The sequence below is a fragment of the Saccopteryx bilineata genome, chromosome 6 (assembly GCF_036850765.1).
Source record: "Saccopteryx bilineata isolate mSacBil1 chromosome 6, mSacBil1_pri_phased_curated, whole genome shotgun sequence".
Lineage (NCBI taxonomy): Eukaryota > Metazoa > Chordata > Mammalia > Chiroptera > Emballonuridae > Saccopteryx > Saccopteryx bilineata.
Genome location: NC_089495.1, coordinates 204,998,793 through 205,024,516, shown reverse-complemented (window position 1 = coordinate 205,024,516; position 25,724 = coordinate 204,998,793). Strand labels below are relative to the sequence as shown.

At 52.9% G+C, this 25,724-nt stretch overlaps 2 protein-coding genes across 10 annotated transcripts in view; one reads left to right on the top strand and one right to left on the bottom strand.

Annotated features, from left to right (window-relative positions):
• The window catches only part of TTLL9 (tubulin tyrosine ligase like 9), a 33,305-nt gene extending 14,930 nt beyond the window's left edge, over positions 1-18,375 (top strand). For 5 of the 8 annotated variants that reach the window (XM_066234390.1, XM_066234395.1, XM_066234389.1 and 2 more), the window contains 9 exons: positions 2,171-2,239; positions 3,970-4,060; positions 5,368-5,408; positions 6,628-6,715; positions 8,921-8,979; positions 9,851-10,047; positions 11,364-11,477; positions 12,424-12,548; positions 13,355-13,707. In XM_066234390.1, the coding sequence (XP_066090487.1) occupies positions 2,171-2,239; positions 3,970-4,060; positions 5,368-5,408; positions 6,628-6,715; positions 8,921-8,979; positions 9,851-10,047; positions 11,364-11,477; positions 12,424-12,548; positions 13,355-13,473 (903 nt within the window). In that variant the 3' untranslated portion in view covers positions 13,474-13,707. Of the gene's footprint in view, positions 1-2,170; positions 2,240-3,969; positions 4,061-5,367; positions 5,409-6,627; positions 6,716-8,920; positions 8,980-9,850; positions 10,048-11,363; positions 11,478-12,423; positions 12,549-13,354; positions 13,708-13,732; positions 14,052-17,698 lie in introns of those variants that run through there. The other 3 variants (XM_066234393.1, XM_066234397.1, XM_066234394.1) reach the window with 2 other exon arrangements.
• A 1,874-nt stretch (positions 18,376-20,249) lies between these two features.
• PDRG1 (p53 and DNA damage regulated 1) lies at positions 20,250-25,593 on the bottom strand. Of its 2 annotated transcripts, XM_066236836.1 has the most exons (6): positions 25,434-25,496; positions 24,022-24,097; positions 23,303-23,462; positions 22,968-23,042; positions 21,586-21,666; positions 20,250-21,055 (listed from the first exon to the last, which is right to left on the bottom strand). In XM_066236836.1, the coding sequence occupies exons 2-6, from the start codon at positions 24,034-24,036 to the stop codon at positions 20,973-20,975; spliced, it is 414 nt and encodes a 137-aa protein (XP_066092933.1). In that variant the 5' UTR covers positions 24,037-24,097; positions 25,434-25,496; the 3' UTR covers positions 20,250-20,972. The 2 variants fall into 2 exon arrangements, with proteins under 2 accessions (XP_066092933.1, XP_066092934.1); XM_066236837.1 differs by lacking the exon at positions 23,303-23,462 and having other exon boundaries at positions 25,434-25,593.
• Between the last annotated feature and the right edge of the window lie 131 nt (positions 25,594-25,724).

Here is a 25,724-nt window from a genome sequence, read left to right as displayed (position 1 = left end):
AATTAAGAGGAGGAATCTTGGCTTCTGCATGTTTGTGTGTGTGTGTGTGTGTGTGTGTGTGTGTGTGCACGCACGCTCCAACGTGCAGGCCTGTCTCTCCTGAGTGGCCGAGTGGCCAAGGCACCCTGCCTTGGGTGTAGGGCGTGGGGACTGTGCTTCTAGTCTGACTAGGCTGGGTTCTAACTGTATCTGTCACTGATATGCCGTGTGACCCCAAGCGCCACTCAACCCCTCTGAGGCCATTTCCTCGTCTGTAAAATGGAGCTCATGAGCGAGCCGTTGCTGCCAGTCCCTGGACCCCACTTGGCACCGTGAGTCAGTGCAGGAGTTCTTCTCAGCCTTGCGAGTGCGTCAGAATTTTCTGGAGCACTTACAAAAGCACCCCGCTCCCACGGTGTCTGATCCCGCCGCCCTGCTGTGGGGCTGAGTTAGGCTGTTACTCTCGGGGAATGTAGGAACAAACCCTTGTGTATGGAATTTAAAAGCCCAGTGTAGCCTAACCTGTGGTGGCGCAGTGGATAAAGCATCGACCTGGTATGCTGAGGTTGCCGGTTCAAGGCCCTGGCCTTGCCTGGTCAAGGCACATATGGGAGTTGAAGCTTCCTGCTCCTCCCCCCCCTTCTCTCTCTCTCTCCCCCTCCCTAAAATAAATAAATAAAAATAATTAAAAAAAAAAGCCCAGTGTAGAGTTAAAGTGTACACATCCAAACCTCATTTCCATCTAAGCCTCCTTTCCCCCCAGCCCTCTGGGTTGGCAGGGAGGTGGGCCAGGCCTGACGGTGGGGAGCTCGCTGGCTCCTGCCACCTCCCTGGTGTGGCCGGGGCAGGTGCCTGGCTGTGAGGTCTGGGCTGTCAGGCCCCCACCTGTCGGTCTCTCTGTGCCCGCAGAGCAGGCTAATCCTTTACTCAGGTGTGAGTCTGGGCGGCCTGGGTTCTCAGCTTTGGGGGCCTCGTTCCAAACTGCAGGACAGGAAGAACCACTTTTTTATATTGTTTTATGAGTTTACCCCAACCTTAACTTCTCACACCTTCTCACTGATATTTCCTAGGAGCTCCGATGCTTTGGGCAGCAAATAACAGAGACACCAACTGCCAGGAGCTTGAAAAAGGGCAGGGGTTCTGAACTGTTCCCATGCCTCTGCTCTTTAGCATCTGGTGCATTGCAGACCCTGTCACGGGACAGTGTTTATAAAAGCGTGCAGTAAAGTATATCTGATGATAAAGAGAAGCAACTATATTGAAAACAGTTAACAAACTGTTCTGGGTCCGCTGAGAAACAGATGCCGGAGTTTGGCCTGTGAGAGGATAGGGGAGGGAGCAGGGGGCTGAGAGCGCTGTCAGACCCCCACAGGAAGGCTGGGTAGAAGCTGCTAGCATGCTTCTAACACCCTAAGTTCAGCAGGGCTGAGGGGAGGCCGCGGGCTGTGCCCAGAGGGAAACTGAGAGAAATGAGAGTTGTTTGCTGGGTTCCTCCTTGCTGGTTCCTTTATTGCTCTAGCACGATGCCCAGCATGTAGTAGACACCTACTGTATACCTCTGGATGACTGCTTCGTAGAGCTGTTCTGCAACAAACGGGCAGTGGCGGGGCGCAGGGCAGGTGAGCGCCTGGCACTGGGGATGTGCGAGGCCAGCAGACGACCGACCACCGACCGTGGGAGAGGCCGTCACAGGAGGAAGTACTGCCTTGGTGCTGGCTGGCCTGCGTGATATTAAAGATTCCGCCAGCCCCTGTTCTCTGTGCAGCTATGAATTATCTATGCTGGCATTCCGTGAAGGCAGACTGATTTCAGTATTAGCCGAAGGAAAACCTAATTAGGAAGGCAAATTGATTTCCAAAAAAAGAATTGGATGATATGTTCCCAGGACTGTTAGAAATGGATTTTTAATCGTCTGCTCTTTTGTATTATTCATGCCATTGATGCCTTTGTGAGCTAAGCTGGTCTCTCGCTTTCCTCTCTGCCTCTCTCTCCCTCCCACCAGGTTCAGCACCTTCTCTGTCCCAGCCCCTGAGGCTGGGCTGGCCACTCCTCTGGGGATAGCTGGAGGCCCGTGAGGGGGATGGAGACAGGTGCCGGGAAGGAGCCCCAGGCACAGGGGTTAATGAGGAGCCACGGAGAGCAGAGCTGAATGCGGACCTTTCTGTTCTGTCTCCACCCCACCCCACCCCAGGTGTCTGGGTCCCAGGGGAAGGGCATCTTCCTCTTCCGGAGGCTGAAGGACGTCATGGACTGGAGGAAGGTGAGCTTGCCTCTCTCCCCTCCCTCCCTAACCAGACTGCCTAGGTTCAAATTCTGACCTTGCCACTTCCTAGCTCTGTGACCTTGGGCAAGTGATTTCATCTCTCAAGCAAATAAGGGATAGTAGCAGTACCTGCTGAGAACGCGATGGGTTAGTGCCTAAACCTGAGAAGCCTTCGGTACCTGGAGCCCCTGCTCTCCTGCCTGGGCGGAGTTTGGCTGACTTCTGCTAGGTCCTGGACTGAGCCTGAGGCAGCTCCCTCCCCTCCCTGCCTCTGCCCTGTCCCAGGACACAGTGCGGTAGAAATCCTGGTTCCAGTCCTGCCTCCACCACTCGGGAGCTATGTGGTCTTGGGGAGGTTGCTGAACCCCTCTGGCCCTGAGAGATGACAGTGGTGCAGTGGGTGAGAGGAGCAGGCTGGTGGGCTCGCAGCAGGTGCTCAGTGAACGAGCTTCCTCCTTCCACGGGTGTCCTGCTCCTCCCGCGAAACTGTCAGGGCGCCGCTGGGAGGAAGCTCGCTGGCGTGGAGGCCCAGCAGGCCCAGGGTGCGGCCAGCCCTCTGCCAGCCACATGAGTGCATGTGGGGGCAGCGGGTCCCAGGAAGGGAAGGCCTGGCTGCCTCTTTCTTAAAATATTTGTGGCAGCAGGATGGTGGGAGGTGTCAAAGTTTCCACCCTGGGGGCCAGGTGACCTGAGTTCCAGGGCTGCCTGCCACTGTTCAGTTATGTGACCTCACCGAGCTTGTGAGCTTGCCTTTGGCTCAGTTTCCTCCCCGAGTTATTCTGAAGGGAACAGTGTGGGCGGGAAGGGCCTTTGCAGGCTGCGACAGGCTGTGAGGCCATCGCAGTTTCCCGGGCAGGGCTGGCCAGCTGGGAATTAGCGGAGAGAAGGTGGAGGGACTTCCGGGGGGCTCTGCAGCGCTCTGGGCAGCCCTGACCAGTGGGCCTCTCTACAGTGGGGGATGGTGCACACCTGTGCTTTCTGGTGTGGTGCCCGCTAGCCACGTGTTGACACTGAGCCTTTGAAATGTAGCCGGTGTGACTGAAGGGCTGGATTTTTAATTTATTCCTTTTTTAATTGTGGTAAAATATACATAAAATTTACCATTTTAACCATAGTTAAGTGTACAGTTTTGTGACATTAATTATATTCACACTGTTGTGCGACTGTCACCACCGTCCATCTTCAGAACCTCTCATCTCCCCCAGCTGAGACTCTGTCCCCATTAAACACTGACTTCCCACCCCTCTCCCTCCAGCCTGTGGAAGCCACTGTGTCATTTTCTGTCTCTTATGAATTGGACTAATCAAGGTCCCTCATTTAAGGGGAGTCATACCATATTTGTCCTTTCGTGTCTGGCTTCTTTCACTCAGTTATGTCTTCAAGGTTCGTATATGTTGTAGTATGTAATTTCACTTTTAATGAAGTTAAATGCACATGGCCCATGTGGCCATTGGCCACCTTATTGGGTTAAACGCCCAGGTTCCGGCCCCAGTCTGTGTGGGTTCACTTCCCGCTGAACCACTGGCTAGCTGTGTCACCTTGGGAAGGCGGCTCCCCCTCTCTGTGCTTCAGTTTCTCATCTGTGAAATGGGGATAACACTAGTACTTCCCTGATGGGCTTGATTTAAAGACTGAACAATATACCCCAGGGAGAGTGCCTAACACAATGCCTACTACACAGGATGTGCTCAATGAATGTTAACAATAATTATTATTATTACAACTAGGACTCAAAATTTTTGGATGACCAGAAAGAAGAAATGCCTGTGGAGAACTATGTAGCTCAGCGTTATATCGAAAATCCCTATCTGATAGGAGGTGAGCGGCTCTGTGGGCGGGGCCTGACCTGTGGGCGGGGCCTGCCCGGGCGTGAAGGGCGGCAGAGATGGAGGGAGATCTGTCCTGCGGTCTCCCACCCCCTCGCGGTGGCCTGTGCAGCTCCTCCGCCTGGCATGCCCGTCCCACTCCCTTGTTCACTAAAATGCCCCTCATTCTTCAAGAACCAACTCATTCGTGCAGTTATCGAACAGGTATTTATAAAGAGCCTACTCATGGCCAGCCACTGTCCTGGGTGCTGGCCGCCCAGCCTGCTGTCATGGAGTTTATGCCCCACATAAGCAGACAGCGAAAAACTAGAAAGAAATGAGACCGTTCCAGAGTGCTAGGAAGTAAATGGAGCTGGGTGATGGGACAGAGAGGGAGGGAGGCCTCTCTGGGGAGGTGACGGGAGGCTGAAGGCTGAGTGACAGCTAGGAGCCACCTGTGGGTGGATTTGGAGGGAGAGGGAGCGCGAGGGCCTAGGGCCTGCAAGGGGCTGGCAGAGAAATCTGCCCGCGGTCCGTCAGTGGGTGCAGGCTTCCAGAGCCACGCTGCCTGGGTTCAGATGCTGACCTTGCCACTTAATAGCTATGTGACCCGTGGAAGCTTTCACTTTGTTCACTTTGCCAGAATGTCCTCTTTTCCCTTTTTTTAATAACAGCTTAATAGTCATACACCGCACAATTCACCCAGTTGAAGCGCACAGCCCAGTGGTGTTTATCCTATTCACACATCCTGGGCCCTCCCCGTGGAGCCTGTGCAGATTTCCCCAGGGCGCCTGCACATCTACCGTTCCTTAATGGGGTCTGCACACCCAGGCCTGTGGCAGTGTGTGTGTGTGTGTGTGTGTGTGAAGGGGCGTGACTCCGGAGGGTCTCGTCATCTGAGAGGGACCCGCTGGTGGCAGGGGCAGCACTGAATGCTGTTGATTCACTTGCCTCCTCTCACCTTGGATGATGTCCTTCTCCAGGGGCAGTCCTCGGGTCTCTTCTCCTCCCCCTCCTTCCCCAGTGGCCCCACCCTCTTTCTGTGGCTTTAGACATCACCCAGTGACTCCCAGCCTTCTGTCGAGACCTTGCCCCAAATCCTGATGTGCCACAGCCTCCGACAGCCCCTCCTGGGCATCTCCCGGCACCTCGAACCCAACACGCCTAAATTCCAGCCCTTGTCCTGCCCCCGACATCTGGCTCACCCCCAGCCCTCCCCACCTGGGATTCACATATGCGGCTCCACTGTCATATCCCCCAGACCTAGAACAGTGCCTGACAATCACCATTACATGAGTTCCTTATTTCCTTGATTCACAGGCCGCAAGTTTGACCTTCGTGTCTATGTGCTGGTGATGTCGGTGCGTAACTAAGGCGGGTGCCCCCCTCCAGTGGTGGGGCGGGGGCAGCTGGACTCAGGGACAGAGGCAGAGCCTATTCTGGGGGCACCTGTGTGAACTTGTCTGGCTTTGCCCACCTGGGAGAGCCCAGGGTGACATCTGAGGGCAGGTGGGGCAGGAAAATGGATCTAAGTTTTACCATCTTAGACACCCCAGTGTCTGGGTCTGCCCTCCACGTGTCCTTTTTTTTTTTTTTTTTTTTTTTGCATTTTTCTGAAGCTGGAAACAGGGAGAGACAGTCAGACAGACTCCCGCATGCGCCCGACCGGGATCCACCCGGCACGCCCACCAGGGGCAACGCTCTGCCCACCAGGGGGCGATGCTCTGCCCATCCTGGGCGTCGCCATGTTGCGACCAGAGCCACTCTAGCGCCTGAGGCAGAGGCCATAGAGCCATCCCCAGCGCCCGGGCCATCTTTGCTCCAATGGAGCCTTGGCTGCGGGAGGGGAAGAGAGAGACAGAGAAGAAGGCGCGGCAGAGGGGTGGAGAAGCAAATGGGCGCTTCTCCTATGTGCCCTGGCCGGGAATCGAACCCGGGTCCTCCGCACGCTAGGCCGACACGTGTCCTTTTTTATTCATTCTGTCATCCATGGCAACCACAGCTAACGTTTACCGAGCACCTACTAATCCCAGGCCCTGGTATTTGCAGGTTTTATCTCAATCAGTCCTCTAATAACCGGGGAGGTAGGTTCTATTACTCACTTTCCAGATGAGGAAACAGATACAGAGGGGTTGAGTGACTTGCCCAAGGTCACACTGCTGTGAGAGCTCGGGTTAGTGTCCTGGCGGCCTAGCCCCAGAACCTAGTCTCTCAGCCAGGGAGGTGCTGGGCTCCTTCCACCCATTCATTCATTCTTTCGTTCAACAAACATTGAAACCTTCATGGGACACTACTCTTTGCTGGGCCCAAGGAGGCAGGCCCACCCACTGTCTACTGGGAACTGTGGATACACCCTGAAGTGGGGGTGAGCAGAAAAGAAGCCCATTAATTTTGTTTTCTTCCGCATCTTGCCCCCACCCTCACCCTGAGGAGGGAGGGGGAAGAATCAAAGGAGGCTGATGTGGGAAAGAAGGAAGGGCATGCCAGGTAGAGGGAACAGCAGGAGCAAAATGCAGGAAGGGTGAAAGCCCGAGCACTTATTCCCCCCCCTTCTCTTCCTTGGCCCCACCTCTGTGACAGTACATCCCCCTGCGGGCCTGGCTGTACCGGGACGGCTTCGCCCGCTTCTCCAACACCCGCTTCACCCTCAGCAGCATCGACGACCAGTGTATCCTGGGTTGATTGGTTGTCATGGGAAGAACTCTATTAAGACTATCATGTGAAAAGCAAGATCTAGAAGTGGTGTGTTGGTAACCCTGTTTTTGCTTTTAAGGAAGTTTGTTTCTGTTTAGAAGGAAGTATGAAAGATAGTCCCTATCTCTCAACTCTGAAAACGGCGGGCGATTAGCATCAGGTCAGGAAACATTTGTTTTCAACTTTGCGCATTTCCTTTCATGACGAATTGTTTTTACAATCGCTTTGCACTACTTTGATAATAAAAATTAGGCCATTTAAAGAATATAGCTTTCATGATAAAAATACTATAGCTCTTTAAAGGTAAGTCAGAAAGTGCAGAAATATACAAAAAAGAAAAGAAAATGTCTAGCCACGTTTTCTAGAGATCACTGCTTATGATTTTGATGCATATTCTCCCAGGTTTGTACAGTTTTTTGTTGTTTTTCGGTAAACATTATATCTGTATTTTCCTTATATGCATATTTTTTTTATTCAGTGAGAGGAGGGGAGGTAGAGAGACAGACTCTTGCATGTACCCTGACCAGGATCCACCTGGCAAGACCATTAGGGGGCAATGCTCTGCCCATCTGGGGCATTGCTCTGTTGCTCAGCAACCGAGCTCTTTTTAGCACCTGAGGTGGAGGCCATGGAGCCATCCTCAGTGCCCCGGGGCCAACTTGCTTGAACCATTGAGCCAGCAACTCACTTTGCCTGAACCTCCTGTTTTCCTATTTTTAGTAACAGCTTTTTTGAGCTGTATTCACATAGCACTCAATCCACCCCGTAAAAGCATACAACCCAATGATTTTTATCATATTTGCACAACCATCACCACTGTCATTTTAGGACATTTTCATCACCCCCAAAAGAAACCCTGTACTCGGTAGCTGTCATTTCCCATTTCCTCCCCGCCAGCAGCCCCGCCCCTGCTCTTAGCCCTGAGCAGACACTTTCTGTTTCTCTGCTGCGGATTCTGGATATACAGTGTGAATGGATTCATACAGTATAGGGTCTTTGGTGTCTAACTTTTCGTTTAGCTCACTTAGCTTACCGTTTTCAGTACTCATTCGTGTTGTAGCACTTGTCAGTACTTCATTCCTCTTTATTGGCAAGTAACATTCCTTTTGTGGATGTAACACATTTTATTTATCCATTCATTTTGTGGTTTGTTATGTGCTTATTCTTTTAAAATTAAGACTAGAAAAACTCTCAGACAAATGTGTGTGGGAGGAAGCCTTTGGAAATCTCTTAACGAAGACATTTTAGGATCCTAAAAAAGATACTCACCTCTCTCTAGAAGTGGAAGCCACCTTCCCCAGTTCAACATGCTACAAACATGGAGCAACATATGTTTTAGTAGAATTAGACTAAGGTCAGTGACTGAGAGCCTGTTTTCCTATATGTGAGCTGTCTCAATAAGTCCCGGAGAAGGTCACACCTTATGGTCATTTCATGGGGTTTGGGAGGACTCAACCTCCTTAGCCATGGTTGTTGAATGAAGTGGTATTCTGAATGGCTGTTCCTTAACCTCTGTGAGCCTCAAAGGTCTCTTCGAGTTGGGAATAATTTGGGGAACAAGTGAGAAGACGGGACCATGCTCTGTAAGCTACCGTGTGGTGGATCTCACTGGGGTCACGATGGTGATGACAGCAAAAGGCAGACGCTCAGAGTGGGGACCTCAAAGGCCATCTTGACCCCACCCCAAGGCTGGATCATTTCCCAATATACTTACAAGGTGACCACCCAGCCTGAACCCCTCTAGTGACAGAGGGCTTGGAATGTCCTGAGATGGCTGTTTGATATTTAGTCTCTCTACTTGTTAGAAAATGTTCTCCTTTTGAGCTGAAAAATCATAATGTAATATCAGCTATGCCAGGCACTATGAGAGGTGCTATACAGAATGGTATCTGAACTTTCAAATAACTCTGTGAGGCCAATGTACTATTATGTACTCCTGTTTAAGAGGGGGAGAAATAGGCTCAGAGAGGTTAAGTGACTTGCTCAGGTGCCCACAGCCAGGAAACATGTAGGCAGGATTTGAAACCTGGCCCATCTGACTCTGAAGCCCACACATGTGACCTCTGGGCTGTTTTGTAGCCTTCCCCATCAATTCCTGAGGAAGGGTCTTAGTTTGGTTCCTGGGAGCAGGACTCACCCTTCTTGTCCACACCGGTCCTTGACCACCAACCTCTGCCAGATGTTCACCTCACCAATGTCGCTGTGCAAAAGTTGTCCCCCGACTACCACCCAGAGAAGGTGAGCAAGCTGGGCATCTGCCATCCAGGTACAGCTTCTGGGACTGGCTGGGGTGGCGAGTTAGAGTGCCAGAGAGCCGGGGTAGGCCTGCATTGGGCTCATTACTCACAGTGAGTTCAGGCCCACCCTTCCCATTTGCTGGGCCCAGGGCAAGAGTACAAATGGAGGCCTATGCATCGTGTCTGGATCTTTAAGTTATTCATCAGAGTAACACATCCTCTAACAAAAAGTGTTTCCTGCATTGACAGATATGTCTTTATCATCTACCTACCTATCATCTATCTATCCTTATCTATCTATCTTCTATCTATCTATCTATCTATCTATCTATCTATCTATCTATCTATCTCTGTATCTCATCTTCTATCTAATAACCTGCAAGGCCAGGATCAAATTTAGAACTCTTGGACTTCTTGGAGTTAAAGCCAGAACAGAGGTGCACAGGGAGAGCGGGTCCCCAGCTCACACCCACACAGCGGGGGCCTCCTGCATGCCCCCTAGCCCTACCGCAAATGGCAGTTGATCACTCCTTGGGCTTAGGATGCACACAGGGGCAGTGCTGTCTTCAAGGAGGCAGCCCAGGGGAGAGGCCTGCGCAGGGCATTTGGGCGAGGACTTCTGGGGTTGTGGGGCACAGGCTATGCTCTAGAAAGAGAGGCGCACGCACTCTAGTCGAGCACTTCCCTTGGGCTTGCAGAGTCTTTCCGCAAAGGGGAGGGACACACGTGGGGTTCTCCTAATCACAGACTCGGGGATGGGCGCCTCTTTCCGAGCCTGAGGTCCAGGTTGATGGTGATTGTTGGAGGGTCCCGGCAGGCCAGGTCCTGGCTAACCCACACTCCCTCTCCCAACACGGGTGCCTGGGTCCCAGGGCTGCAAATGGATGCTGCAGCGCTTCCGACAGTACCTGGCGTCCAAGCATGGGCCAGAGGCGGTGGAGACGCTCTTCAGCGACATGGACAACATCTTCATCAAGAGCCTGCAGAGCGTGCAGAAGGTGATCATCAGTGACAAGCACTGCTTCGAGCTGTATGGCTATGACATCCTCGTAGACCAGGACCTCAAGCCGTAAGTGGCCGGCCCAGTGGCCCCGGACAGCCAGGGGCGACTCTGCACCCGACTCTGGCTTTGAGTTCAGCTCTGCCCTTCGCTGGGCACACCTTCTGTCGTCTCAGTCTGCCCATCTGTAAAATGGTGGCTGTGCCAGTAGGACAGTTATGAGGAATGAAGGAGGTAGAGGGCTCTGAGCCCCATGCCTGGCACTGAGGCCTTGGCTGAATATCTCCCGAGTCAGGGGTCCACTCCCGCTGGTGCCAGGCAAGAAGGTTCCAGCCTCGGCGCTTTCGGGATGCTTAGTGCTGTGTAGGGGAGAACTGTCACCATGCTGAGCTCTCTCGGGAAGTTGGTGCACTGCGCCAGGGTCTATGAGGTTGTGGACGCGTAGAACAAAGCTGAGATGGCAGGGACCACAGCAGTGGCCCTTCTGTGATGCCAGTGGGGTTGTTCTGGGGGCTCAAGGTCACACAGTAAGTCAAGGGCAGAGCCAGGCCCAGGGTCATAGTTCCCGGGCTGGGCCGCTCCCCTGCCAGCACCACGGCCCCTGGACCCAGCCCTTCCCCGGGGTCACTGTGTGGTGTTGAGGGGTCTCTGAGCTAGGAGTAGGAGTCATAGAGCAAGATTGAAGTCGGGCCCAGGTTTAAGAGAAATGGGGTTCGGTTCTGTACCAGCGGGTCTCTCCCCTTTGCCCCCTGGGTTGAGATGCGGCCATGGGCAGTAGAGTGGACACCGATGGGGGACACAGCTTGGAGGAGGCGGCACATAGTGAGAAGTGGGGCCCGAGTCTCCCACTGCCCTGCTGGGCGTGCCCTCCCCTCTCTGTGCCCAGGGCCCTGGCTGTAAACGATCGGCCTGCACAAAACAAGAGGCTGTGAGCTGAAGGCCCTTGGGTAGCTTTTGGCCTGCCGACACTTTGAATTTGGACTTCAGAATGTTTTTTGTTTCTTTTTCATTGAAATTCAGTGACAGTCTCTAAATCTTGGGGTGTTCACAGAAAACTCTGCGTTTCTGGCTTTTCTGGAAAGCTCGGATGATGTAGCAGTTCTGGGCTTACTGTCCTGCGGGACAGGCCTCCCTGGAGCCGGCCATCGCCATCCTTTAGATGTGGAATGCTCTTTCCGGTTCACTGCAGCCTGGCCCCTGTGGGGGTATCAAATTTGTGACAATCGTTTTTGAAAAGTTTTAGCCACCGAAACCTTTCCTCTAATGGAAAGCGGAGAGAATGGCTCTGGTTGGGGCCCAGGCATCCCATCTATCTAGCCTCTGAGTGAAATCCCAGGGGCCCCCGGGGTCAGGTAACCCTAAGGCCCACACCCCTTCTTTCCCAGATGGCTTCTGGAGGTCAACGCCTCCCCATCGCTGACAGCCAGCAGCCCGGAGGACTATGAGCTCAAGAGCTGTCTCCTGGAAGACACACTGCACGTCGTGGATATGGAAGCCAGGTGGGGGGGGGGGCTCGCTCATGCCCCCTGGACAGGACAGTGGGGGCCCCCACCGAGGGAGGGAAAGAGCTCAGAACCTCGGGACCAGAGCAGCCCTCAGAGACACTGGCCTGACTGTGGGGTCCTGGACCATCCCTTCGCCTCTGAGCCTGTTTCCTCATCTGTAAATGGGAACTTGTATCTACCTCTCAGGATTGTTAGGTTAAGTCACCGAGATAATTTATTGACAAGCACCTAGCTACAGGAAGAGCTCAATAGGAGACTATATATTGTTATTGCAATGAGTATATCATGGAAAAATCCAGGGTCTGACTTCAGTCTGTGTTGGTCTGTTTCTCCCTCCTTCCCATTGTCTCCCTCACCCCTTCTCTCTTCCCTCTCTCTCAGCAGTTTCTCAGTTATTCTAGCAAGAGTGTGAGGGCTGACTCTCATTGCTCACGGTTGGGCCACACTCTCATCTCTGAACCAATCACTGTGACTCTGATTGACCAGGTCTCGGTCTTGTGCCCACCCCCCAGCGAGAGAGGGAGGATGTTCTCGAAAGAAACAGAGGCTCCCTTAGGCTGAAGGAACGTGAAACGGATGCTAAGCAAGGGGAACCTCAGGTGTCCACTTATTCATTCAACAAACACTGAGCCTGTACTGTGTGCCAGGCCCTGTGCCACACATTGAGGACACAGTAAAGGACGGGACAGACCCTGTCCCTGCCTTCATGGAGTTTATGGTCCGGGGAAGACAGCAGAGTTTAGTCCACAGTGCAGAAGTACTTAGGGCCAGTGTTGGAGCCAAGGGACAAAAATGGGGGATGACCCTCTGAGACCTGTGTGGGCCTCTGGGAAACAGCCAGTGAATGGTGGACAAAGGACGGAATTCTGACAGCGTGGGAACCTGATTGGGCCCCACGGGGAGCACCGTCTTTAACCCTTTGTGTCCCCTGTCTGTGCAGGCTCACGGGAAGGGAGAAGCGAGTGGGCGGCTTTGATCTCATGTGGAACGATGGCCCTGTCAGCAGAGAAGAGGGCTTTCTTGACCTGTCAGAGGCGGGGAGCTTCGTGACCAACACACACCTCGGTAGGTGGGGCAGGTGGGGAGCGGGCACTGGGGATGTGTCTCGGGAGGTGCCAGGTCGGCTAGGACTGGTAGGTTGGCACGGCTGTATGACCTCAGGCCAAGGACTCAGCCTCTTTGCTCCTCGTCTGTAAAATGGGGATTAGTTTCTATCTCGGTATGTGCCTAGAACATCGTCTGACACATAGTGAGAGGCTTTATTCATCTGTCAGGACGCAGGTTTCAGAAGTCTTAGGAAGACAAGCAACAACAAAACTCACACTCTCGCTTAAGAGAAATTAAGCACTTCACTTGATTTTAAACTTGGTGTTTAAAAAACTGCAAATTTTCTTTGATTATAAAAAATTATTCACACTTATTGTAGAATATTTGAAAACTAAAGAAGGAAATAAAAAACCATCCAGACATAACCATCTTTAACAATCTGGCGTATTTCCTTCCAGCTTTTAAAAGATGCGTATATGCAGATTTTTTTCTTTTACGGAATTGGCATAGGGCCGGAGGGTTTTTGTTGTTGTTTTGTTTTTAGTGAGAGGAGGGGAGGCACTTGCCTGGACAGGGATCCACCCGGCAAGCCCACTAGGGGGCGATGCTCTGCCCATCTGGGGCCCTTGCTCCAGAGCCAGTTTTTAGCGCCTGATGGAGCCATGCTCAGCACCCGGGGCCAGTTTGCTCTAATTGAGCCATGGCTACAGGAGGCGATGAGACGAGAAAGAGAGAAGCGAGAGGGGGAGGGGTGGAGAAGCAGATGGGTGCTTCTCCTCTGTGCCCTGACCACTAATTGAACTTAGGACATTCTTCCCCCACAGGTGCGAGTCTCCTGAACTCTAAGGGACCTTATGAGACTTGCAACCAGGGGACCAGTGGGCAGCAGCAGCTTGTCCTGGGCTACACCCCCAAACCTACCCCTAAAGCCCCTTTTCTCTGACTCTCCAGCGAGCTGACAGCAGCCTGCCTGGGCTCACTTCCCTCCCGTAGGTTTCTAGAGGCCAGAGCAGCCTACCACTGAGCCAACCAGCCAGGGCAGGGCTGGAGTTTGAGTCCCACTTTTCCACATGGCATTTTCCGCCTCATTCAACAACATCAGTAAGAGCCTCTCTTTTGGAAACACTTGTCAGGCCTAGACTAAATATCTTACGTACATGGTCTCATTACATCTCTAGGCAGATTTTATTATCATTTTACAGATGAGGAAACGGTCTCCAGATGTTACGCAACGTGCTTGAGGTCTGGGCTCTAAGCGGTGAGCCGGGACTTGGATTCCAATCTGTCTGACTCGCAAACCCGAATGCTTGACTGCAAGGCTCTTCTTTCCCTGAGCACAGTGAGAAACAAAATTACCGTACAGCTACAGAGATTCCAGCTTGGATTGACGCCAGGCTTGCTGAACCAATTTCTTATAATTGAGCACATGGCATGACTTCAATTTTTTACTTTTATAAATAATGCCACGACAAACCTTTTGTTCACATAAAGCTCAACAGAAAAATCTGTTTCTTTAGGAAAGGTTCCTAGAAATATAATCCCTGGGTCAGAGAGGTGAATTTATTACAGCCAAAATGCTTTCTAGAAAGATTACACAAATTTGCCAGCTCTGAATTAAAAAAATAAAAAAAAAGTTTACCAACTTGTAACTTGTAATTCACTTGATTCCTGGAGAGGTGTTGGATTTTTTAATTTGCAATTCTTTTGTTAGCTGTCCCTCCTCAATCTATTTTTCAGTGGGTTGATTACATTTTTCTAAATGTATAAAGGCCTTGGATATTAATATGTCGAGGATATTACTTCTCTGTCAAGCTCATTGTGTACATTTTACTTAGTTTGTAATGTGCTTTATTTATTTATTTATTTTTATTTTTCCGAAGCTGGAAACGGGGAGAGACAGTCAGACAGACTCCCGCATGCGCCTGGCCGGGATCCACCTGGCACGCCCACCAGGGGCGATGCTCTGCCCACCAGGGGGCGATGCTCTGCCCCTCCGGGGCGTCGCTCTGCCACGACCAGAGCCACTCTAGCGCCTGGGGCAGAGGCCAAGGAGTCATCCCCAGCGCCCGGGCCATCTTTGCTCCAATGGAGCCTTGGCTGCAGGAGGGGAAGAGAGAGACAGAGAGGAAGGATGGGGGGGGCGGGTGGAGAAGCAAATAGGCGCTTCTCCTATGTGCCCTGGCCGGGAATCGAACCCAGGTCCCCCGCACGCCAGGCCGACGCTCTACCGCTGAGCCAACCGGCCAGGGCGTAATGTGCTTTTAAAATGTTGTTTGTGGCATCTTTTTTTTTTTTAAAGTACATTTATTAAAGGCGGGGACAGTGCAACAAGGAAGGGCTTAGGCTAGAAGCAGAGACAGGAGAAGCCCGGCGGGGCTGCTCTGGCCTCTAGAAACCTCTGGGGGGGGAGGGGAGTGAGCCCAGGCAGGCTGCTGTCAGCCCACTGGAGAGTCAGAGCAAAGGGGCTTTGGGGGTAGGTTTGGGGGTGTAGCCCAGGACGAGCTGCCGCTGCCCACTGCTCCCCTGGTCGCAAGTCTCATAAGGTCCCTTAGAGTTCAGGAGACTCGCGCCTGTGGGGGGAGAAGAGGAGGGAGGGACTGGCTCTGGTGTGCTTCCAGGAGGGAGAGGGTATGCTGTTGTTGCTGTTTGATGAAAAGAAGGTTTTAAATCTTTTCTAGCGTTTGGTATGATTTAGGGTTGGGCTTGGCTGCAAGCAGCAAAAAAGCCAACTAATAGCCGGAGAGAGACTAATGTGTTTCAAGCCACAGGAAGTCGGGGGGGGGGGGGGGGGTTGGCGGTCCAGGGTGACACTATGGCAGTGTGGTGTTCCCAGGGACCCAGCTCTTTCCTCTTTTTGCTTTGCCACACTTAGCTGGTGGCCTGGGTGCTCTTGCTTGTTGTGTCACGGTTGCACAACGGCTGCTCCAACTCCAGACATTACGTCCTGGTCCCAGGCAGAAAGAAAGGAGGAAGGCCGAAGGACTGAAGCTTTTCCTTCAAGCCTTGGCTGTTTATTCCAGAAGGGAAGCCCTCCCAGGGACGTCTTATCCATCAGAACTGGCTCACAGGGCCACCCAAGCTGTGAGAAAGCCCGGGGTGTTGAGTAGTTTGCCTTGAGAAAGGCAAAGGAGAAGAGGTCGCTGAATGGCTTTTCCATAGCAGGTCCCTGGGGCCTGCCACATTGTGTTGTTGGAGGATGACTACATAGTGCTTTCAAGCTGTGCACACAATCACCCGGAAATCTGGTCAAAATGAAGATTATGATTCAGTAGGTCTGGAGCAGAGCCTACAATTCTGCATATCTGACAAGTTCCTGGATGATGCCCTATTGGTTAACTGTTACTGTGTAAAAAACCTTCCCCAAACCTCACAGCTTTAAACAAGTCTCTTAAGAGCTATGCATTCTTCAGGTGTCACCTAGAGTCACTTACAGGGCTGCAGGCACCTGATTTACTGAGATCTGATGGCCTGGGATGGCCTCACTGACCCGTGTGGTGGTTGATGCTGATTGTCAGCTGGGGCTCTCTCTGTAGGTGGCCAGTTGTCCTCCAGGGTGGCAGCCCCAGGGTGACAGGAAGGCAAGAGAAGACGTAGCAAAGCCTCTTGCAGTCTGGGCTTAGAGGTCATACAATGTCATTCTGCCACAATCCATTAATTAAAGCTAGTCCAGCCCAGATTCACAGAGCAAGAAAACAGACTCGTCCACCTGTTGGGAGGAAATGCAGTCACCTTGCAGAGAGGTACCCACATAGGAAAGCAAGGGGTTGTTGTAGCTCTTTGCTGACAAGCCACCTCAGCTATCGATGCTGTTGGTCTCTGGACCCTGTTTGGCAAAGATCCAGACCAGTGCTCGCCACCTTGACTGCATATTGGAATCACACAGGAGCTTTAAAACAGACTGTTGTCTGCTGGAGATAAGGATGCGGTTGGTCTGGACATCGGTCGTTTTTAAATCTCCCAGGTGACCCTGACAGCCACTGCTTGAGAAGTCTCTAGGATAATTCCCAAGTGTCCAGTGGCATGTCTCAGTACAGGAGGGCTGGCTGGGGGTGGGAAGAGTATGATGGAATGGGTTAGGGGTGTGCCTAGGGGTCTCCTGCTGGAAAGATCGGCAGATAAATAAGAGATGACCTAGAACTGCAAGAAGAGATCTGCCTTGGACACGAAGATTTGGGGGTTAGGAATGAGCCAGTTACTGTTAAGGCAAGGGTTCCACGGAACCTGGGGGTGCAGAGTGGGCTCTTAGCTCAGTGCAGCCAAGATGACGGGTGTGTGCCCAGGAGTTAGGAATGGGGCTCTGGGCTGCTAAGAAAGATGGCCGACACCCCCAGGTCAGTGGTGTGGCTGTGTGGATTCAGTCACTCCGCAGCATTCGTGAGTGCCATCAGCGTGCCTGGCACAGAGTAAACGACCGTGGAGTTGCTTCCAGGGTCAGCTCTGAGAGCAAACAGGAAGTGGGCAGCACCGCGAATGTGCCGGGAGGGGAGGGTCTGCGAAGCACATGTTGGCCTCTCGGTGTGGCCTGCCTGGGACAGACTTCCATGACAGCAGGGGCCGCGTGTGGGAGACTCATCCCTTCGCCATCTGTGCCCGACACACGGGTTGGATAAGGGAAGAAAGCCAGCATTTCACCTGCTAGGTCCTGGGCGGTATGCCCATTCCTAGCTTTAAATGCCCATTCACTGAGTCGAGCCAGGAGGAACGCAGTGTGGGGCAGTGGCTAAAAACTTGGCCTCTAGAGCTAGATTAGTCTGGGTTCAAACCCCAGATCTGCTACTTACTGTGTGATTTAGAACGAATCACTTAGCCTCTCTGAACCTCGGTTTTCTCCTCTACACATCATTCCTGGTGAGAGCTTGAACTGCCGCATTCACACTGGAAGCAGTGCCTGTGGTGAGTCCCCAGTGAACGCGGCCGCCCTCTGGTGATCCCTGCATGCAGCCCATAGGCAGGCACCTGGTTTACAGACAAGAAAGCTGATGCCAGAGGGACAATGACCGGCCTCAGGGCCACGCAGTGCAGTACGCAAACCATAGCCGTCAGTGGTCGCGGTCACACCGCTGCTGTCCCCTGCTCCCACCGGGGAGTGGAGGCACAGGCCGCTCCACGCCCCAGAACGCCCTTTCTAAGGACAGGCCCGCCCAGCCAACGCTCCGCTTCCCTTCCAGGTTGCGTCAATGACCGAAAAGAGCAGCTGAAGCAGCTGTTCTCCAACCTTCAAGGCCAGAAGAAAGTGTCCAGCTAGCACCCAGCCCCTGGGAAAGAGACTCTGGGAGGTGACATGCCAGCCCGTCCCCTCCCCTCTCTACTCAGCACAGCAGCACCTCAGAGCGCCTGCCTCCCTCCCTCTGGCTGGGCCACAGCGCCCTTTGCTGCTTGCAGGGCCCCCTGAACTCCCCCACCCCACCCCTGGGCATCTCTGCACCAGGAGACAGCCAGTTCCCGGACTGGACAGGTGTTAACCCTGCCAGCTGGCTTGGTGGACAGGCCCAAAGAGAAAAACTCAGCAAGTTCTACCCCAGAGAGATCACGTCCAATAAATGAGCACAGGTCTACTCGTAGTTACTGGGCAAGGGGCCTGGCTCAGGGTGCTATCGGCTGCAGCCTCACCCTCCTGGCTTTGACCCTCTGAGGTCTCTCAGGAGGTTAGTACTCAGAGGCCTCCAAGAGCAAGGATTCATGGGCTAGGGAACTTGTCTTAAGCTGTGCTTGCAAAGCAAGCAGTTACTAGATTGTGTTTATTGGGGGTTTGGAGGGCTGAGCCCTGTGGGTCTCCCCTCCTGGTAATACCCTGACCGTGCATGTCCAGGGAAGCCACGGAGCTCTGCTGACCAGCTGAAAGCCAGCAGGCCAGAGAATCCCCATTTCTCAGATGGACATGGACCAGGAAGGCAGAGCGGCTTAGGAAGGGCCCCCACAAAGGTGTGCTGGTGTAAATCATCTGGGTGACACAGGTGCCTCTCTGGGCCTTCCTGCTTGAAGTTGGGAGCTGAGCTTTTTATTTTTTTACAGAGCCAGAGAGTGAGTCAGAGAGAGGGATAGACAGGGACAGACAGACAGGAATGGAGAGAGATGAGAAGCATCAATCAGTTTTCATTGCACGTTGCAAAACCTTAGTTGTTCACTGATTGCTTTCTCATATGTGCCTTGACCATGGGCCTTCAGCAGACCGAGTAACCCCTTGCTGGAGCCAGTGACCTTGGGTTCAAGCTGGTGGGATTTTGTTCAAACCAGATGAGCCCGCATTCAAGCTGGCGACCTCGGGGTCTCGAACCTGGGTCCTCTGCATCCCAGTCCGACGCTCTATCCACTGCGCCACCACCTGGTCAGGCGGGAGTTGAGCTTTTTAAACCAAAATGTCTTGGCTGACAGGCAGAGGTGGCTTACGGAGTTGGGTGCAAGTAAGAATTTCTGCATTTTCCACATTCCTACGCCTCCTCTTGGTTAAATAGGAGTTACAAGCGGGCGTGCTGCTCTATGGGGTCCTATCGCGGGATCCCAGGCAGCTCCCTCTGCCTCTCCCTCTTCAGGACAGTTCTTTCGGCTGCAACGAACAGAATCTGACTGCTCAGAGAGCGGAAGGGCTTTAGGAAGGAAAATACTGGTAAATCCAAGAAGTGAACTAGTTAGCTTTTTCTTTTCCCTCAACTATTTTACCTACTTTCAGAATCTAACAGAACTTAAAGCAAAATTCTATTTCTGGGAAAAGAGATTTAAGGGTAACTTGCCGTCGGAAAGGTCACAGTGATAAAGCTCTACCAGAAATTATTTAAGAACCAGTTAGCCTTGGGAAGGCCCGAAGCCGGGCCACGCTGGGCCTCCTGCCTCCCGAGTGGGCAATTTTGCTCTATCCCTGCAACCGAGGCGAGCTCAGAGCCCAGGCACGGGTCCCACCTTCCCAGCAGAATCCAATTGGCTCTTTTTTTGGCCTAGCACCTACCCTGCCAGACAGGTAGGGGCAATGTTCAGACAGACATTGTGAGTGAGGCAGTCCGACCAGATAGTAGCTACCAGCGTGAATGCTGCTACTCTCTACTTTTAAACTTATATTTGAAAGTATGCAATATAACAGCAACATGTCCCACCTTCCACCCCAACCACGCAGTGTGTTCTGAGGGAGCCATTGGTGATTGTGTACAAATCTCCAGCTTTTATTAGACACCTGTCTTGCCCCTTGCTTTTCTCACTTAATCTTGGAGTTTGCTCCAAATCAGTACTCAAAAGCTCTTATTCTTGACCATAGCTGTGCGGTACCCCACTACCCGGGGCCAACAATTCCTTTAGTCCACTGTGGACATTTAGTTCCCAACTCCATCTCCCTATTCTTTTGAAATTTCTACTAAAAAATCACAAGAGGATGCACCACAGTTCTGAACCAAATTTGACTTATGCAGGGTGTTTTGTTTGGCCAACACCAAAGTTTTAAAATTTTTCTCAATGAGTTAGCAACATTTAAAAGAAAAAATTGCTAGTTAAAAATCCAAATTGCTAGTTCCTTTGACGAAACCGTGAGCTCTGCCATGCCAGCCTTGTGCCCACGTAACTACCGGCAGGAGAGCGGAGCGAGGGGCACGGCACGCCCGCTCCGACTGGCAGTCGTTGCCACCTGTCTGATCCTGCTGTCACGTCAAGGAGGAACCACTGCCCCTGCACAGGTGGCATCCTAACGGAAGCGGAGTGCCCTCAAGGAACATATGAGGGAAAGACTAGAGGCTGCCCTCCATTTCATTGGTTACATTTATTGAGACAACAATGAACAGGAGAGCTGCCATGCAGCCCTCAGCACGGTCGCTGGATCCGAGACCACTGAGGGCCAGGACCCCCGAGAGTGGGCTCCTGAACGCATGCGGCACCCACTCAGGGCTCCGTCTGGGAGCACGCAGGAAAGACGGCCCCGATGGAGCGCGGGGAGAAGGGGTATGTCTGCTCCACAGATGGGTGTGGCGAGCCACAGAGCACCAAGGTTCTCTCCTTCGCTCAGACACCACCTGGAGCCTCCAGCTCTATTCCAGTTCTGTGACACACGCTGCTTGAGAACGTCCGTCTGCCGTGCTGAGGAATGCCGGAACGGAGCTCCCACTGCTCTCCCGTCTTCCTGCCCGGGCCGCTTAAACAGCAGGCCACTGTTGAGAAGTGTCTGTCGCAGTCATTCTCCTACCCCCACAGGCGCTGTCCCCACCCACCACTGGGGCTGCGAGGGCCTGTCAATGGGTCCTGTGTCCATCCAGCCCCAATGGTCAGGCCCGGCAGACACTGGCAGGCTGGGGGTGACAAAGAGGCGGCATTCAGGACAGACATCAGGCCAGATTCCCAATGTCTGTCGCCCTGCAGGGTAGATCCTGTCCCTGCGGGTTTCAAGGTTGGAGAGTTCTGGATCACACATGACCCTGGGGTGGCGGGTGGGGGTGTTGGCCTTAGGTCCCCTATTTTGGTTCTTGAAGTTCATCCTTTCAGGATGACCTTGAGAGCCTTAAGCTCATCCTGGTTAAGGGGGTTCAGGTTAAAACCCTTCAGCTCCGGTTTGCCTAGGGGGAGAAGACCACCAGTCAGTGAGTTCGGACCTCCTGCTGCCCCACCTGCTGGGCCTGCAGCCAGGCCTGGGAAGGGAGCTTACACTGCATTCATGCTCACATCTGCAACGTGCTGAACTACGCACATTAACCCCCAGTCCTGAGTCACCGAGAACCTGCAGTATCATGACTGCTGCCCAGAAACCTCCAGATTTTGGCCACCCCTGTGACCAACCTGGAGGAGTCAGGTTTACCTAGAAATCCAGCCTGAGCCAGAGCTATCCTGGTCCCCAAACCACGGATACCCCAAGCCATCCTAGAGCTTGTGAAAGCACTTGTGTCGGGAAGAAGACCCACAAACTTCCTTGTCTGTTCTATCTCAGGATGGCTAGAGACAACCGCTGCCACCGCCCACAGCTGCGTGCCTCCCCCAGGCTGTCCAGGCCACTGTCTACCTGGGAGGGGCTTCCCAACCCTGCCTTTAAGTCCATGTTGACGGTTCTCTCCCCTCCTGGTTTCCTACCCCCACACCCCTGGGCCAATACCTTGGGCCTCCAAGAGGCGGTTGACCTTCACTCTAAGTTGTTTCCGGAGTTTCTCTATTTCTTTATCCAGATGATCCTGATCTGAAAAAATGAGGTGGGCAAACAGGATGAAGTTATAACCACAGACAGAATGACCCAAAGGGAGTCAGGGAGGCCAGCCTCTCCCTAGCCCCTTTGAAAGCAAGGGCCCTTAGCATTCAGGAAGGAAAAGATGACTTCAGATTATTAACTGAGGAAGGAACCAAAGGCTAGAGAAGCAATGTGACCTGTCCACAACCTGAGTGCACCCAGGATCAGCTGAGCAGACCAGTCCTGACTCTCAGTCCTGACCCATTTTCATTATGCAAAGTACCTGGGGCAGATCAATACACAGGGAAGGCGACATCAGGATCTTATGTCACCCACAGTGAAATTAGGGAAAAGTCAACTGCAAGAATAAAATGAAGAATCTACACCCAGCCTACCCTAAGATGGCTGGAAAACAGGTGGCTAAGGAAGTTCATAAATCCAAGTCCATCAAGGGGTCTTTAGAAAAGCATGATTATGGCAACAATCATGGGCAAGTTGAATGCTCAAGTGAAACCTAATTAACCACAGTGAATAGAAAAGGTTATCTTACCTTAAAAGACTACTCCTAATAGCAAACTGTACTATGAGAAGTAGAGGCTACCAAACTCAATAATGCAACTGGCTGATGTCACCCAACTTGCTCTACCTGCTGTTTCCACATCTGTCGAGAGCCTGGGCTGTGTCAGACCCTAGGGCTCCCTCTCCCAACCCCCATTTCAATCCAGTATCTCTTTTAAGAAATAAAAGCTCACTATGCCAGGTTCCCTTGCAGCTATGGGTGGCCGTGTGACTTAGTTCTGGCCATAGAGATGTCAGCAGAAGTCCCTGCGGAGGACAGCCATAGACGAAGAAAGTCCTTTGCCTTTCCTCCAGCCTGACATGCGCACATGAGGCCTGCAATGATGACACAACCACCATGAGACACTGCTGAGTGGCTGGGCCAGTCCTGGATTGCTGACCTTTGGACAACTTCTTACATGAGAAAAACAAACAACTTTTCTTAAGCCTCAATTTGTTGCATTTTCTGTTACTTGTGTCCGAACTTGTTCCACACTCATAAACAAGCATCATGTAGGCACACACACTGTCTTCTCTTAGCTTCAAAACAACTGTGCTACAGATGCACCCCTCCCCCTTGAGAGATGATGAAGTAACTGGCAGAGCAGGGATTGAAACCCACATTAGTCTCAACACGGCCTTTAACACAGCCACCTCTCATCAAGCTGCCCAAAGCCTGACTCTCAGTTCTGTGTTATGTAAGAGGCTGGTGGGGGAGGCAGCTGTGTCCCTGACCCATGCCCAGGGGGCCTTACCTTTCTCAATCATTTCCTTCGTCAGAGGGTGAGGCATCTTGATAAACATGTTCCCGAAGCAAACCATCACATCTTCTGAAATGGCAAATGGTCACTCCCTCAACAAATTATTTCTGAGCACCTGCTACCTGCTAGGCATTGTTTTAGATGCTGAGAACACAGCAGAACACGACAGAAGTGCCCGCACTCATGGAGCTAAGTACAGTGAAAGGGGGAATATACAGGCAGAGATATCACCTGTCAGACCCTGACAGGTCTCAGCACTGCAGAGAAATTTAAAGCACAGCAAGGGGGGTGGAGAACGCCAGAGAAGCCGAGGAACTTGTTATTTATACCAGGTGATCTGAGACGGCCTCCCTGATGATGTGACATCTGGACACAGACTGGAAGAAAGTGACAGTGGGAGCCCTGCAGCCAAGACCAGTAATGTGTTTGAGGTGTCAGGTCCAGCAAGGGGGCCAGTGAGGATAAGTCACGGGGAGAGTCGAGATGAATCTGGAGAGTTCAAGGGGGTCTGCCTTACATGGGGTCTTGCAGGACTCTGGATTTTACCCTGGTGAGGTGAGAAGCAACCGGAAGGCTTGCCCCAGCCTGTCACCTCCCAATGCACTTTAAACACAAATTCAGACTTCTTTCCTTCATTATGGCCTGGCCTCTGCCCATCTTTCCAGCCTCATCACATGCCCTTCCCCCCTTGCTTACTCTGTCACAGCCACTTGGCCTCTAAGACCCTGTCCCCTCTTCCAACACCTATCCCTCCCTCGCCTTGTCCCTTCTTCAGCTTTCTCACAATTTCCAGTTATGTATGTATGTTGTCCTATCCACTCGTAGAGCACAAAGGCAGAACCACAGTTTTTATACCCCCAGTACTTTCTCAGGGCCATCACCAAAAAGCCAGCCCCTCGTGGCCTGTCATGGAGACAAGCAGCTGCAACCCTGAGCCACAGCCTGTGTCACATACCTGTAGCCTCCTGCCTCTATTAGGGATAAGGCAAAGACCTTAGGAAAACTGAACAGGCAGTCTGGGCTCTGTAGCGAGGAAGCCGTGACTTACCAGAGAGGCTGACATCCTTCTGCAGGGCCCTCAGGCCCTCTCGGTTCTGATTCCTTTTGGTGTCCAGGTCCACAATCTGAAAAACACAGGGGCAGGAGGGGACTCAGCTACTTCTTGCCCCAGACTGTCACCTCCCAACAGACCCATCTCTCTTTATTATTAAAACCACACAGAGCCTGACCAGGTGGTGGCGCAGTGGACAGAGTGTCAGACTGGGATGTGGAGGACCCAGGTTCGAGACCCTGAGGTCGCCAACTTGAGCACGGGTTCATCTGGTTCGAACAAAGCTCACCAGCTTGGACCCAAGGTCGCTGGCTCAAGCAAGGGGTTACCTGGTCTGCTGTACCCCACGGTCAAGGCACATGTGAGAAGGCAATCAATGAACAACTAGGGTGTTGCAACGAAAATCTAATGATTGATGCTTCTCATCTCTTTCCGTTCCTGTCTGTCTGTCCCTATCTATCCCTCTCTCTGACTCTCTCTGTCTCTGTAAACACACACACACCACAAGGCATCCTTCCTGCGTTACTTCCAGTGTCCCATGTAAAATGGACTGATGTGCAAATGCATTCCGTCCCCCACCTTGATGCAGTGTTTAATAGGCTCTTCCCCAAGTCTTCCCCCTATCAGGAAGTGCCTGACCAACCAGCCATCTACTCATTCAATTGAAGATGAGGAGTCATAAATCATTCTTAACTTCCCCTACTCCCTTGCCCTTATTTGTAACCATCATCAAGACCTACTAAGCCCAGCTCTCATTTCTGACCCACCCACTGTCTCCATCACCACCACCCTGGTCCAAACCCATCCCTTTCCCGGGCTGGCCCCTCGCCCTCCTACATTCTGTGCTCCACAAAGCAGCCAGAAGGATCTTTTTAAAGCCTAAATCCAATTACCTCCTCCTTCGTCCGTCCGTCCCCTCCCCACCACCCTGAACTCCCTCCAAACACTCGGCATTTCCATTACAACCAGACCGCAGCTCCCTGTTGCAGGTCTACAAGGCCCGCCATGCCTGGGGTCCCACGTTCCTCCCGAGTCCCCCCACCCCACCCCACGGCAATCACAGACCCCCTCAGACCTCTTTCCTGTTCCTCTTCTCCCTCCGGGGCTAATGGTTCGGGACCGGAGGGCACAGTAAAGGGGCAAAGGAAGGGTGAAGAGAGGCGATGGCTCGCACAGAGCGGGCGCTCCCCTGATACGTGCTGGAGAAGCGGGTGAAGCGCGGCGCCGTGCCCAGCCTTTGCCCACATTACATACAACTGCCATATGTCTGTGGTCACCGCCGTGAGACCACCGCCGGCCGGTGCTGGGGCCGAACTCCAGACCCCGCGCACCTCCCTACGGCGCTCACCCCTCACCACCAGGCCGCAACCGCGGAACCCGGGCCGCCGCGCCGCGGACGCGGCTCCTACCTGCCGCTTGTCCGCCAGCACCGCCTCGGCAAGCTCCTCCACTTCCACCAGGTACTGCAGCACCCGCTCCGCATCGGGTGACAGCATGGTGCCCCCCAGACTCGACTCCACGAGCTCTGCCTCCGAGGCGGCTCCGCCTGCGCACGCGCCGCTCTGACAGCGCTTCCAGCGCGCATGCTCAGTTAAAAGAGGAACGGCGGCGCGCAGGCTGCTACGCATGCGCGTCGGCTGAGCGCGAGAGGCAGTGTTTACCCTTGGGGATGGAGCGCCTCTGCAGGCCGAGCGAGCCGT